An 11,874-nucleotide genomic window follows, 5' to 3' on the forward strand; every position below is an offset into this window, starting at 1 on the left:
ACACTAATGTTTTAAAGAAAATTCTTGCATTATCACTTCACTTGAGGGTTCAGATTTTACAGTCCCAAATATTAAAAAATAACGTAAAAAAAATAATAGTAATATGAGAAATGTCTAGGCATAAGGGTAGGATAGATCGATACTATATTATATAATGTTTTTGTATTATTGAAAGAATATTTAATTAAAATTGTTAAACATAAAAAAAAAGTCTATATTGTAATTTATTTATTAAAAGTTATTCAATTTAAGCTAATTTTAAATGATACAATAATTGTTCAGTAGTCAAAACAGTTAACAATTTACATAACATAGCTTAAAGTTATTAAAAAGAATAAACTTAATTATTAAATAAAACATACAATTCCATAAGAATCAAAGAACATTGTTTTATAAATTAACAATTTGTTTTAACAAGTACAGTGTAAATTTAATAAATAGATTAAATGATAGATTTTCTAGAATTTTTTTTAATTGAACGATCGTGAAACTTATAGAATGGATTTACACGATTTGTATCAGGAGTTGATTTTAAGACACCACATATTGGTTGCTTGGATGCATCATGAGGGTTTTCTGGTTTTTCAACTAAAGATGTTTCATACTCATTAAATTCTAAAAAAAAATGTATTATATTCATCTTTAGTTTTTATTATTCAAATTTTAAAGAAGCTTTAAATTATTAGAACAAAAGTAATTATTAAAGATAAAATAATTTGGTAAAAATTTATTCTTTTTTTTTTTGTACAAACATTAATATTTTTAGAATAAATTTATTAAAAACTTAAAAATTTTTAATTTTTAAAATTGAGATTTTGCCAGTCTTTGTACCCCAACATTGGGATCAAATCATATTTGAGTTGATACCATAAAAAGTTGTAACATCATTTTTATAAGTTGCTCTTTACAGTAATAAAAGATAATTGCCAAGCTATAATAATACTATGTATTATAAGTTGTAAAAAGTGATCTTTCTATGATAACCTCCTCAATTACTTACAGATTAAAAATAATTAAAACATTTTTTTTTTTTGTTACTTTTACTTACATATTATTTTAAAATTATTAACTATGTAGTACTTTTTAAATTTATCTTTTATGCCTTGTAAAGGTGTCAATTTTGTTTTTTCAAATGGAAACACATACTTTGAATTTATTGAAATATTTATAAAATGAGTTTTAATTATAATAATACATGGCTTTTGAATTTTTAATATAACTTCATTTATATATAAAATATAAAACTTTTAAGTTTTCAATTTTTAAATTAATACACAAAGGAAAACAAATACAGGTGTCTAATTGGTTTTTTATGGTGTTGTTATCACAGACACAGTGTGTTTATTGTCAATAATAACTATTAATAGATACATTTTCTGAATTGCAAGTTGGTGTATTTATAAACTCACAACAATAAGCTTTAGTACAATTGATAATAAATGCTATGTATCTTCCAATATCAATGTCATAAAAAACCAATTAGCTACCTGCATTTGTAATCCCTCATGTATTGTATTAAACATGTATATTAATTCAAAAATTTGAAACTTTAAAATTTTATATTCAATAAACAAATAAAGTTATATTAAAAATTCAACTATTAAAATAAAAACTCAAAATGTGTTCCTATTTGAAAAAACAAAGTTGACACCCTTACCATACATAATGGACGAACTTAAAAAGTATTATAGAGTTAATAATTCAAGAATGTGTTGGTAGAAGTAACAAAAAAAAAAAAAATGTTTTAACTATTTTCATTTTCTAAGTAATTGAGTGGGTAATGATAAAAAATTTACCATGTATATAAAAAATAATAATTTTATTATAATTATAATACTAAAATTTAAAAAATTGATACATATTTGGTAGCAGAACATTAACTAGCACATCATTATAATATAAAATCTTACAAAATTACAAAGGAGGCAATAGAAATTTTGAAGAATATAAAAAAAAAAATTACTTAATTGAAATTTGGGACAACTATTGGAATTTAGAGAAATTATTGCAAAGTTCACTATCAATATTTGAGTAAGCTGTTAAAAATAATGTCAAAATTACACAGATAACGATTTTAGGAGACGAATACATAGCTTATATATTTTTAGGGAAGTTGTCATTATTTGTTTAACACTAACTTAGTTGAAATGTGTATTCGTAGTTTTATACTGAGATTATTTTTGAGTCTAGAGTTAAGTAATTTTAATATTAATAAAATTTTAAATAATATTAGTCACAAACTTAATTTTTATTATAACACTAAAAAAAATTATTTTTACCCATTATAATTTTATAATATGTTATATTACAATATATCATTTTTTTATAAAACAGATGAATGGATATTATTGTTTAGAAGTTTTATGAATAATTTTTTGAATAGAAACTCATACGCAAACAATTTTTTTACATTTTTGGATATTTAATTATAAAAGAGTTTAAATTAAAAAATTTATTAATTATTTTAAGCCTATTATAGAAGTGTTTAAAACATATTTATTTAGTTTTTTTACTTTTCCATTCTATAACCTAAAAAACTTAAATATTTTATCAAAAAGTTTATTTTAATATATAAATGTTTATAACTTAAATGTGTACCTTGTTCAATGTTATTTTTCAATTGAAATTCTACACGTTTTTTAGCAGAATCAGTTTTTATTGATAATCTTGAGCTCTTCCTTGGTGTACTAAAGCCATCAAAAGCTTCACTTCTCTAAAAATAAAATTAAAAATAGTTATAACATGTTCAAACTTATGTGAATAGTTTAAAGATTGCTACACAATTCTAATTTGTACTATCAACTATATAAATTATTTAATTTTTAATCTTAGTTATTATTGAAACACATAACTAAATAAAAGCCACTAATTGATTATTCTGAGTTAAATGTTATTACCACTTTTTCTAAAGCTTTATTTGATATTTCATCAGGATTTAAGTGGCTTATCCCTTGACCAGCAATTGTTTTTCTTCTTTTACGTATTTCCACAGATTGAGAAGAATCTTGAGATTTTCTTTTAGGTGTATCCTTTGTTTGTTCTTTTTGAACATCTTTCTTTTTGGGTATAATAATAGTTCGTCGTCGTAAGACTCTTTTCTCTGGCGTTGGACTTTTTGGACTCTTAGAATTTTCAGATAATATTTTTGAACCAGGTGAAACTAATTTACTTATTTCAGAATTTTTGCTTATGTTTTGAATACTTTCATTTAAATATGATAGGTCAGGTTCTTTTTCTCCTTTAGAAACATGCCAGTTCTTACTAAGATTCATATTTGTTTCAATTAAATTTTCGTTAGAATTAGCTTGCAAATTTTTTTTAGAATCTGATTCTCCAGTAATGTTTTTTTTATTTTCAAACGAGTCATTCATATTTTTTGTACTGGTTGAAATTATTTTAATTTCATCATTTTGAGTTACACTCCAACTTTCATTTAAACTACTATTATCTCTTATGTCTCCAGAACGCCTTTTAAGTTTTTTCATAACTAAATCATCAGATTGATTAGTATCTACTTCTGTTATATTATTTTTATTAGTTAAACTTGACTTGACTTTACAGGATTTTGTTGTAGGACTTTTAACATTTTCCTTATTCAGTGGACTTATTTGTTTTTTTTCTTGAACTACATATTTATTAGGCAAATTATTTACAGAAGTTTCAACATTAAAACCGGCAGGAACCAAAATTGGGAATTCTTCTTCAATAGCACATGATTCATCTGGCACATTTTTTTCTTCTTCAGATACTGTCCATGACCCATTTAAGCTTATATTTTCTTTAGCATTATTTTCTACAAACTTCCTAACTTTCCAAACTGATTTTCCAATTTTTCCATGTTCTACTATAACTTCACCTAACATATCTAATTCCTTAAGACTTTTGCAATTATTCAATACATCTCTACTGCTTTTTTTTATTTTTTGATCTACCATTTCTAATCTTTTAACTCCATCTTTAACTAATTTAGATAAATGTCTCTTTTTTTTTCGTTTTAAAACTTGACTATTTAATTTTAAATCTTTAGGTTTAAAAGGCAATACTCCTTCCTTTAAGCGATTAAACCATTTCAACAGTTTGGTTAATTCTACTAAACTTTTTCTAGTACAATCAATTTCATTTATATATTTATGTAATAAATGAGCAATAAGTTTTGGATTAAATTTTATACGAGGTATTTCAACATTCACTTTTCCAGCTCGAGGATCTAAAGGTGCATCATAGTTTTGAATACCATCTCCATTTTCTATATCACCTTCAACTAGTTCTAAATCTGTATAGGATCTTCCTGGTCTACCCATCTAAAATTAATTTTATTAATTATTTTAAATATAATGTAGCATAACTGAAATTTAAAATAATAATCTGGATAATTTAAAATACAGTCATTGAAAAATACATACTTGACGCCATGCTTGAAGTTTAGCTTCTAAAATTTCAAATTCGGGAGATTGGGATAGAAGATTTTTAAATACATTTTGAGTAACTTCTTTTATAAGCATTATATCATTTATTTCAGATATATAATGTAAAAATGCATCTAATATAATCACTAAAGCTTCAGTAGGTACATTTCCTTTACTAACCTAAAATAATGTCATATTTACTATATAAGCAACATTTTCATTAAATAAAAATATATCTTACTTTAGCAAGTTCTTCAAGAAATATCTCTTGAACATGACTTTTTAAACTTAGTGTAAATGATTTCAGAGCATTATACAAAACTCTATTTATTTTTTCCATGTATTGTATATTCCAATCAGAATTCACACAAGTAACAAAAGTTTGTCTAAGAAAACGCCTAACCAACATCATAAATTTATCAATTCGATGCTGACTTATAGACATCCAATCATCTTTAATTGTAAGGAAAAATGCTTCCAAAAACAATACTTTACCATGAGTAGATTTACAGCTATGCATAAGAGAACTTATTTTTTCAGTAGCAACTTCCTATAAAAAATACTATATGAATAATTTTTTGTTAAAAGGGCAAAATAATTAATAGAACAAAAGTTGTAGGACTTGTCAAAACATCAATATAGATTCTTTTTTATATGTATATACATATACATATTATATACAAATTTAAACGTCCTTACAGGTCAACTAAGGATGTGAAATAAAAAGAGGTTTTTTATTTTACTAATTAGAGCCAATTGTTGACTATTCAACATCATGTGTTATTATTATTCATGTCTATAAAGATCCCCTTAGAAATAAATTTTACTAAAATCATCAGTATTTTCTTAAAATTTAGTAACTATTCTTTTCATTCTTCATACAGAAAAATAGAATTAAAGGTCAAGATCAGGCACTATTTTTATGTGCAATAATTTTACTACACTTTGATATTCTCAGTTTTCATACTTCAACTATAATCATAAATTTTGAGTTGTTAAAGTAACTAAGGAGAAATTATGAAAATGTGGTATTTTCGGTTTATTAAAACTTATGAAAAAAATAGTATTTTTATGAATAAAGGCATTTAACTGGGTAATTGAAATAAAGTAACTATGTACATACCTGAGGTAATGGTTTATCTGACATCCACATAAAGTAAAATAATCCTTTCCAGACGCGTAAATAATCATTAAGTTGAAAATCTGTAAAATATGATGATATTAATATAATATATATATATATATATATATATATATATATAAGCTAAAAAATATTTAAACATTATATTTGTTTAAAAAAAACTAAATGATCAATTACTCAGTATATTTGTATACATTATTTACGAAAATATGCTTAAAATATATAACATTTTCCAATTAAATCAAAATCATTCTTATGATTAACTTAATTGAAATTTCGTTATAATTGTAATGAATGTTTATACTTGAATCATAAGTATATAATTTTTTTTGAATTAATTAATAGAATAAAATTCATATTAAAAGTTGTACCAAACATTTTCAGTTTTAAAATACAAACCTATAATAAACAAAGTGCACATTAAACTTACCATTATTAGAATCGCCAGAATGTTGAATGATTAATGATTTAAGTTGTTTGAAACCATCATTTCTTGTTTTTGAATCATTTGATGCAACCAATTTTACGAACTCGATTTCGCGTTCTACAATAGCTACTTTTTCAGCATCTCGATTTTCTTTAGTCATGATTATTAAATTGTAATATCTAAAAAACTTAATTAATTGAAAAATACTACACGTAAGACATAAACTACATCAGCAACGTGCACTTTCATACGGATTAAAACAACATAAGCACGTGTGTATGACTTCTTAAGTTATCAAAAATTTGAGAGACCATGGTGTAGTAAACTGTTTTATTCATGGTTTATACCATGAAATAGCTTATGGTTTATAACAATTTGTTTATTACATACCATTTATGAAACCATCTTTGCTTGATAAGGTATAGCTTAAGATGAACATATAAGCCTTTTTGAATATTCAAATAGTTATTTACATACTATTAATAATATTGTAATTATATAGAGGAAATATTTATATTATATATTACAATAATAATAATTATAACTATTAGTTTAAAAATAAAAAAGTAGTATTCAAATATGAAAAATAATACTTCAATCAAATAGATTTTACCTCGCATTACTTAGTACAATTTGTTTGGTGTTCATGTCATTTTAATGAGAATAGTTTATTCAAAATGAAAGATAACTTTGAACTAAATTTCAACGAACTTTGTAGGCTATGTATGCATAAATCCACTGGATTGTATCGTATTTTTAAAGGTATAACTGATTTATCTGGTCAAATAAAGTCTTGTGTTGGGATTGAAGTAAGGAATCAATGTGAAATTACTTCTGCATTAACAGTATTTGATTATTAAATTATTTAGATAAAACAATATGAAGAAGAATTTGCATGTTTGTGTATTAATTGTTTGCATCAATTAGAAATCTGGGAAAATTTTAAAAAAATATGTATGGCTTCAAATACACAATTTCAAAAACAATTTAATTTAGCAAGTAACAAAAATTTAAGCTATACAGTTGATAGTGAAAAGCAACTAAATGAAACAATACATGATTCTCCGGATAACAATATTAATTTAAAGTCAATTTATAGTGATTCAATATTGGTATGTACATTATTTTTGTATTTTTTTGCTGAATTACATTTAATTAACAATAATAAATAAATGGTTATCAGGTTAAAAATAGATTATTTAATTCACCCAAAGCATGTTCAAATTTCATAAATGATTGTCATGAAATGTCAAAAAAAAAACACAAGTGTGGGATTTGTTCTATACATTTTATTAAGAAAAGTTTACTGTTGCAGCATTTAATGGATTTTCATAAAGAAGAAAATTCATGTGTTAATAGTCCTCATTATTGTTTAATTTGTAAAATAGGTTTTTGTACTTATCAAACCTTTAATGAACATTTAAGTATTAAGCACGAGCATCTCACATTAAGTGAGGTATTATTTATTAAAATAATAAAAAAAATATATATTAAAAAATATGTATATTTTAGAATAAAATTACTAGTTGCTCTATGAGTTGTGGATTATGTTTGTACCAGTTTAGCCAAACAACTAGTCTCTATCAACATTTACAATCTCATGCATTAAGAAAAAATTTTGAGCCTTATTTATGTTCATTTTGTCATACTGGCTTTCTTGATAGTTACAGTCTTTCTTTACATACTAAAACTAAACATAATATTTTAAATCAGACAAATTCACAGGTAATAATTCAAAGTTATTAAATATAACTGATTTTTTTTTAATAAAAGTATTCATACAGAGTTTCTCAAATGATTCCAAAAATTACAATGAAAAAAAAAATTACAATAATACTGATGATTTTAAATTTGCTATTTCAACATGCAAAAAAGTTGAAACAATTGAAGAAAAAAGAGCAAAATATCGTGAGCATTACAGACGATTCCAATCTAAAACATATTCTTGTGAGTTTTGTAATATAACTTTTACACGTTTTTGTGATCTATCGAATCATGATCGTAACGCACATGATGAAATGGATAAAGAATTTACCTGTTCAACTTGTGGAAAAATGTTTTTGACTGAGAGTCGCTTGAAAATTCATCAAAATGCTTTTCATACTGAAAAAAGGTTCATATGTGACATTTGTAATGTTCGATGTAAATCTAAACATACCTTACGTACTCATATGCGTAAACATAGTGGGATGTTTACCTGTTCTTATTGTAATCTAAGTACTGCAAGTAATGCTGCACTTATATCACATTTGCGTATACATACTGGAGAGAAACCATTTATTTGTGATTTGTGTGGAAATTCATATTCATCTAAATTAGGCTTGACTTCCCACAAACGTACACACTTACAGGAAGCATTATTCAAATGTAATATCTGTGGTTATACTGGTTCAAGCCATAGTTCAATTTACATTCATAAACAAACACATAATTCAGATAAACCATTCATATGTGATGTTTGTGGAAAAACATTTAAAATAAAAGTACGTTTAGTAGACCATCAAAAGATACACTTTGGAATTAAAAATTTTGTTTGCGAAATATGTAGTAAAGCATTTCTTGCTCGATACCAATTAGTACAACATTCAAGAACACATTCAGGAGAAAAACCTTTTCAATGTCACTTTTGTTCTAAGGCATTTGCAAGAAAAGATGGTTTATCTGAACATATTAGAACACATACTGGTGAAAAAAGATATACTTGTTCCAAATGTATGCAAACTTTTTCATTTTATAAAACTATGAAAAATCACAAATGTTCTAAAACACAGTGTAGCAATAAAAAATCATTACAAGTAGAATTTACTCATATTAGTGAACTCAATAATATAGAAAAAACAGATTTATCACCTTCTCATGATTTGGAATTTTTACTTAAAAATAATAAAAACAAATAAATCTTTTTAGAACCTTGTTTTTGATGTGCAGAGTACTTAAAAATTATTAAATTTTTTTCTAGGAGACAATAATAATGTAATAATACATTTGGTGTTGTATTAGCATTTTTTTAGGTAATTCAGAATAACCTAATCAGTGTTAAATGAAAGAATACATTCCTATTTCATTTATTTATTCACATCATTTTTAAGGAATGATATATGCTAATACATTAAATTTTAGATAGAATATGATTGTAAATAAAATTATCAAAAAAAAAATCTAAAAATTGTCTATTTTTTTTATAAAAACTCTAGCAAAAATATAATAAAACTTAGTGTGATTATTTTTTAATAAAGAAAACAATTTTATGTGCATTTCAAATTTTTAACTTTTTTTTAATTGTGAATTGAATTGTATTTCTTTTTTTCACTCCTGATTGAAATTTGGAATATATTATTATTATAAAAAAAGTTTAATAAGCACTGAACCTAGTAAAAATATATTCAGAATGATCATTAAGTTTATTTTATGTTATTTAAATAACATAAAGTGCAATTTACATGTATTTATACAGGCATAAAATTAAAATATTTTAAACATATTGTATCAATGTCGATTGGAGATACAGCAAAGTTATTTTTAAGAATACTACTTTTTAGCTTTATAAATAAACAAAACCTTTGAGTCCTAACTGACTCAATATAACCTTTTTTTTCTTTATATTATAAGACAATTATTGGATAAATTTGTGAAGATTTACTTTTGTATATTAAAAATGATTTTCCATATTACTCAAAGTTATTTTATTATTATTACTAGGCTACGCCTATCTGGGGCTTTGCCCCAAACCCGGAACACTATGTGCCTTACGCGCCTTCGTCGCGTAAGCCTCTTCGGACCGTCATCATAAGTAGGCCACTGATTCTGGTAGGGGTACCCGTCTACGCCGGGCACGGTAAGTGTTTTGCAGAAAAAATATTACATCAGAATCAGTGTTACAAAAATATATTAAAAATGTTATTATTAGAATCAGGAAAATTCAAAAAGAGAATATAGTAAAATGTATTAGGTATAAGGTTTAATGAGGTATTCCCTTTAGGCCTATTCAAAAATTATTTTAGGAGGGTATTTAATATTTTTTACTTTGTTGAACATGTTATAGAATTTTTTTTGCTAAAAATTAAAGTAATGATGAAAAAAAAGGACATTAGGTCCTTATTTATTAGAAGTTGCCCAAAAAAATATTAATAGCACTTGTTCAAGGGGGGCCCATTTCTCCCTTAAATACACCCCTGGTATACACAAAAATTATTAATATTCTAATTATAATAATTGTGTTTATATTATAGAATAATTAAAAAAAATTCAGCAGGTTACTATACGCGGGACTATGTAAAAAATTTAATTTTGATAAAAATATTAGTAACTACGATTTAACGTTGGACAGCATTATTGTCATAGATGATTCCCAATTTAAACGATAAACTCATAGACTCATACATCATATATGAGAAAAAAAAGATTATTAATAATATACAGTTCTGATAATGAAAGTACAAACTTATATAATTATAACCGTCTTGAAATTAATATATAACTTAATATTCCTCGATAAAATATAGTGCTATGTGCAAATGCAAAATAATAATTAAGGTTCATAATAAACGTATGAGCAGAAATGAATCAATGAGCATATTAAAACCATGCGCGTGGACTTAAAAAAAAAAAAAAAATTTGAAAATCCGAGCATGCTAAGTAATTTTTCCATAAAAGCGTTTTTTTCCTTGTTCTATTATATAATAAGATTATTATGTGTATACTGAATGATCGGTTTATCATTAACCACTTGATTACTCGAAAAATAAATACAATATTGTAAAAAAATATTTGATTTCTTTTGGTTACATATATTTCTTGATTTATTAGCTAATAATTACTTTTAGAATCATCCCTTATAACATGAACTTTATTTTTTTTTTTATGGCAACATACACATTTAACTAGTTTATAAAATTGAAAATAATCTAATGTAAAAAATGACCAATCGATAACAACTTTTAAATCAGTATTTCAGAAGTTATTAATAATTTAAAGTAATGACTTATGATGAGGAGTGGATGCTGCTATTTTTATCACTTGTCTTGCTCGTACTCTTCGTTCCAGTTAGGTTTCTACGTAACAAATAATCGATATCGTGAGAAAAACAAAAAAAGTCTGCGATAACATCATTTTATTTATACTAATTTATGTTTTAAACTGGTCTCCACAACTAGTGTACTTGTCAAGTACATCAATAATTGTATACTTACCAAATCATCTAACATCTAAAATCATCATTATTAACAAGTGGAGCGTTCCCATGACTTGTATACTTGACAAGTAAACCAGTAATTGTACACTTATACAAGTAATAAACAAAAACCCAGCACAGTGGGGTCGCGGCATAGTGGGGATGTTGCATAGTTGGGTCCAGTATAGATTTAATCTGACAGTGATTAAAATCACTATCATAAGAAACGCTTCGATGCAAATCAGTAGATAGTGTTTAATTCTAAGAAATTGGTGGATAATTACAAAAGCTACATTATCTGCTAGTTTCTTATTAATACCCTGATTAAGATAAAGTATGTCGAATGAAAAAGGGATTATTAAAAAATATTATTTCTCATAAAAAAATTGTGTTGATTCGTACACTTTTCAATGAGTTATAGCATTATAAAGTTAAAAATGTAACCAACCCAACCCAACATCAACTCCTATTTCCTTAATTATATCCAGATTAGTAATTATTTTAATTATATATTATATAATTTTTATAATTAATTATTTTCAAATTATTATTGATTTTTAATATGTTAAAAGTAATCATTTTGAACCTACTTCTTTTTGTTCTTTAAAGTGAAAGTTTTAATAAAAAAAAAATGAATTTATTACCATAACTTTTAACTCAACTTGCAAGTTTGAAATAAATATTATTAAATAGAAAAAAATGAAATTGGTAGATTATTTCAAAAACAACA

At 24.4% G+C, this 11,874-nt stretch overlaps 2 protein-coding genes across 3 annotated transcripts; one reads left to right on the forward strand and one right to left on the reverse strand.

Annotated features, from left to right (window-relative positions):
* Window positions 1-213: 213 nt before the first annotated feature.
* On the reverse strand, window positions 214-6,271 carry LOC126902007 (ribosomal RNA processing protein 1 homolog). The gene is made up of 7 exons (XM_050679033.1): window positions 5,978-6,271; window positions 5,530-5,609; window positions 4,648-4,956; window positions 4,404-4,586; window positions 2,898-4,301; window positions 2,599-2,713; window positions 214-615 (listed from the first exon to the last, which is right to left on the reverse strand). The coding sequence occupies exons 1-7, from the start codon at window positions 6,132-6,134 to the stop codon at window positions 443-445; spliced, it is 2,421 nt and encodes an 806-aa protein (XP_050534990.1). The 5' UTR covers window positions 6,135-6,271; the 3' UTR covers window positions 214-442.
* Window positions 6,272-6,432: 161 nt separating this feature from the next.
* Window positions 6,433-9,177, forward strand: LOC126902015 (oocyte zinc finger protein XlCOF6-like). 2 transcript variants are annotated; one of them, XM_050679040.1, is made up of 5 exons: window positions 6,433-6,783; window positions 6,844-7,086; window positions 7,158-7,430; window positions 7,487-7,699; window positions 7,759-9,177. In XM_050679040.1, exons 1-5 carry the CDS (start codon window positions 6,652-6,654, stop codon window positions 8,869-8,871), a joined length of 1,974 nt encoding a protein of 657 aa, XP_050534997.1. In that variant the 5' UTR covers window positions 6,433-6,651; the 3' UTR covers window positions 8,872-9,177. The 2 variants fall into 2 exon arrangements, with proteins under 2 accessions (XP_050534997.1, XP_050535002.1); XM_050679045.1 differs by having other exon boundaries at window positions 6,433-6,736.
* The last annotated feature ends 2,697 nt before the right edge of the window (window positions 9,178-11,874 follow it).

This window comes from Daktulosphaira vitifoliae, unplaced genomic scaffold (genome assembly GCF_025091365.1).
Source record: "Daktulosphaira vitifoliae isolate Bord-2020 unplaced genomic scaffold, ASM2509136v1 Scaffold_1, whole genome shotgun sequence".
In the NCBI taxonomy this organism is placed as follows: Eukaryota; Metazoa; Arthropoda; class Insecta; order Hemiptera; family Phylloxeridae; genus Daktulosphaira; species Daktulosphaira vitifoliae.

Coding starts and splice junctions, on each gene's coding strand:
- LOC126902007 (XM_050679033.1), bottom strand. CDS start 6,134: ATGACTAAAGAAAATCGAGATGCTGAAAAAGTAGCTATTGTAGAACGC. Junction 4,302..4,403: donor AACTTCAAGCATGGCGTCAA/GTATGTATTTTT, acceptor AATTAATTTTAG/ATGGGTAGACCAGGAAGATC. Junction 616..2,598: donor GAAAAATAACATTGAACAAG/GTACACATTTAA, acceptor ATTTTTTTTTAG/AATTTAATGAGTATGAAACA.
- LOC126902015 (XM_050679040.1), top strand. CDS start 6,652: ATGAAAGATAACTTTGAACTAAATTTCAACGAACTTTGTAGGCTATGT. Junction 6,784..6,843: donor AGTCTTGTGTTGGGATTGAA/GTAAGGAATCAA, acceptor TAAATTATTTAG/ATAAAACAATATGAAGAAGA. Junction 7,431..7,486: donor AGCATCTCACATTAAGTGAG/GTATTATTTATT, acceptor TGTATATTTTAG/AATAAAATTACTAGTTGCTC.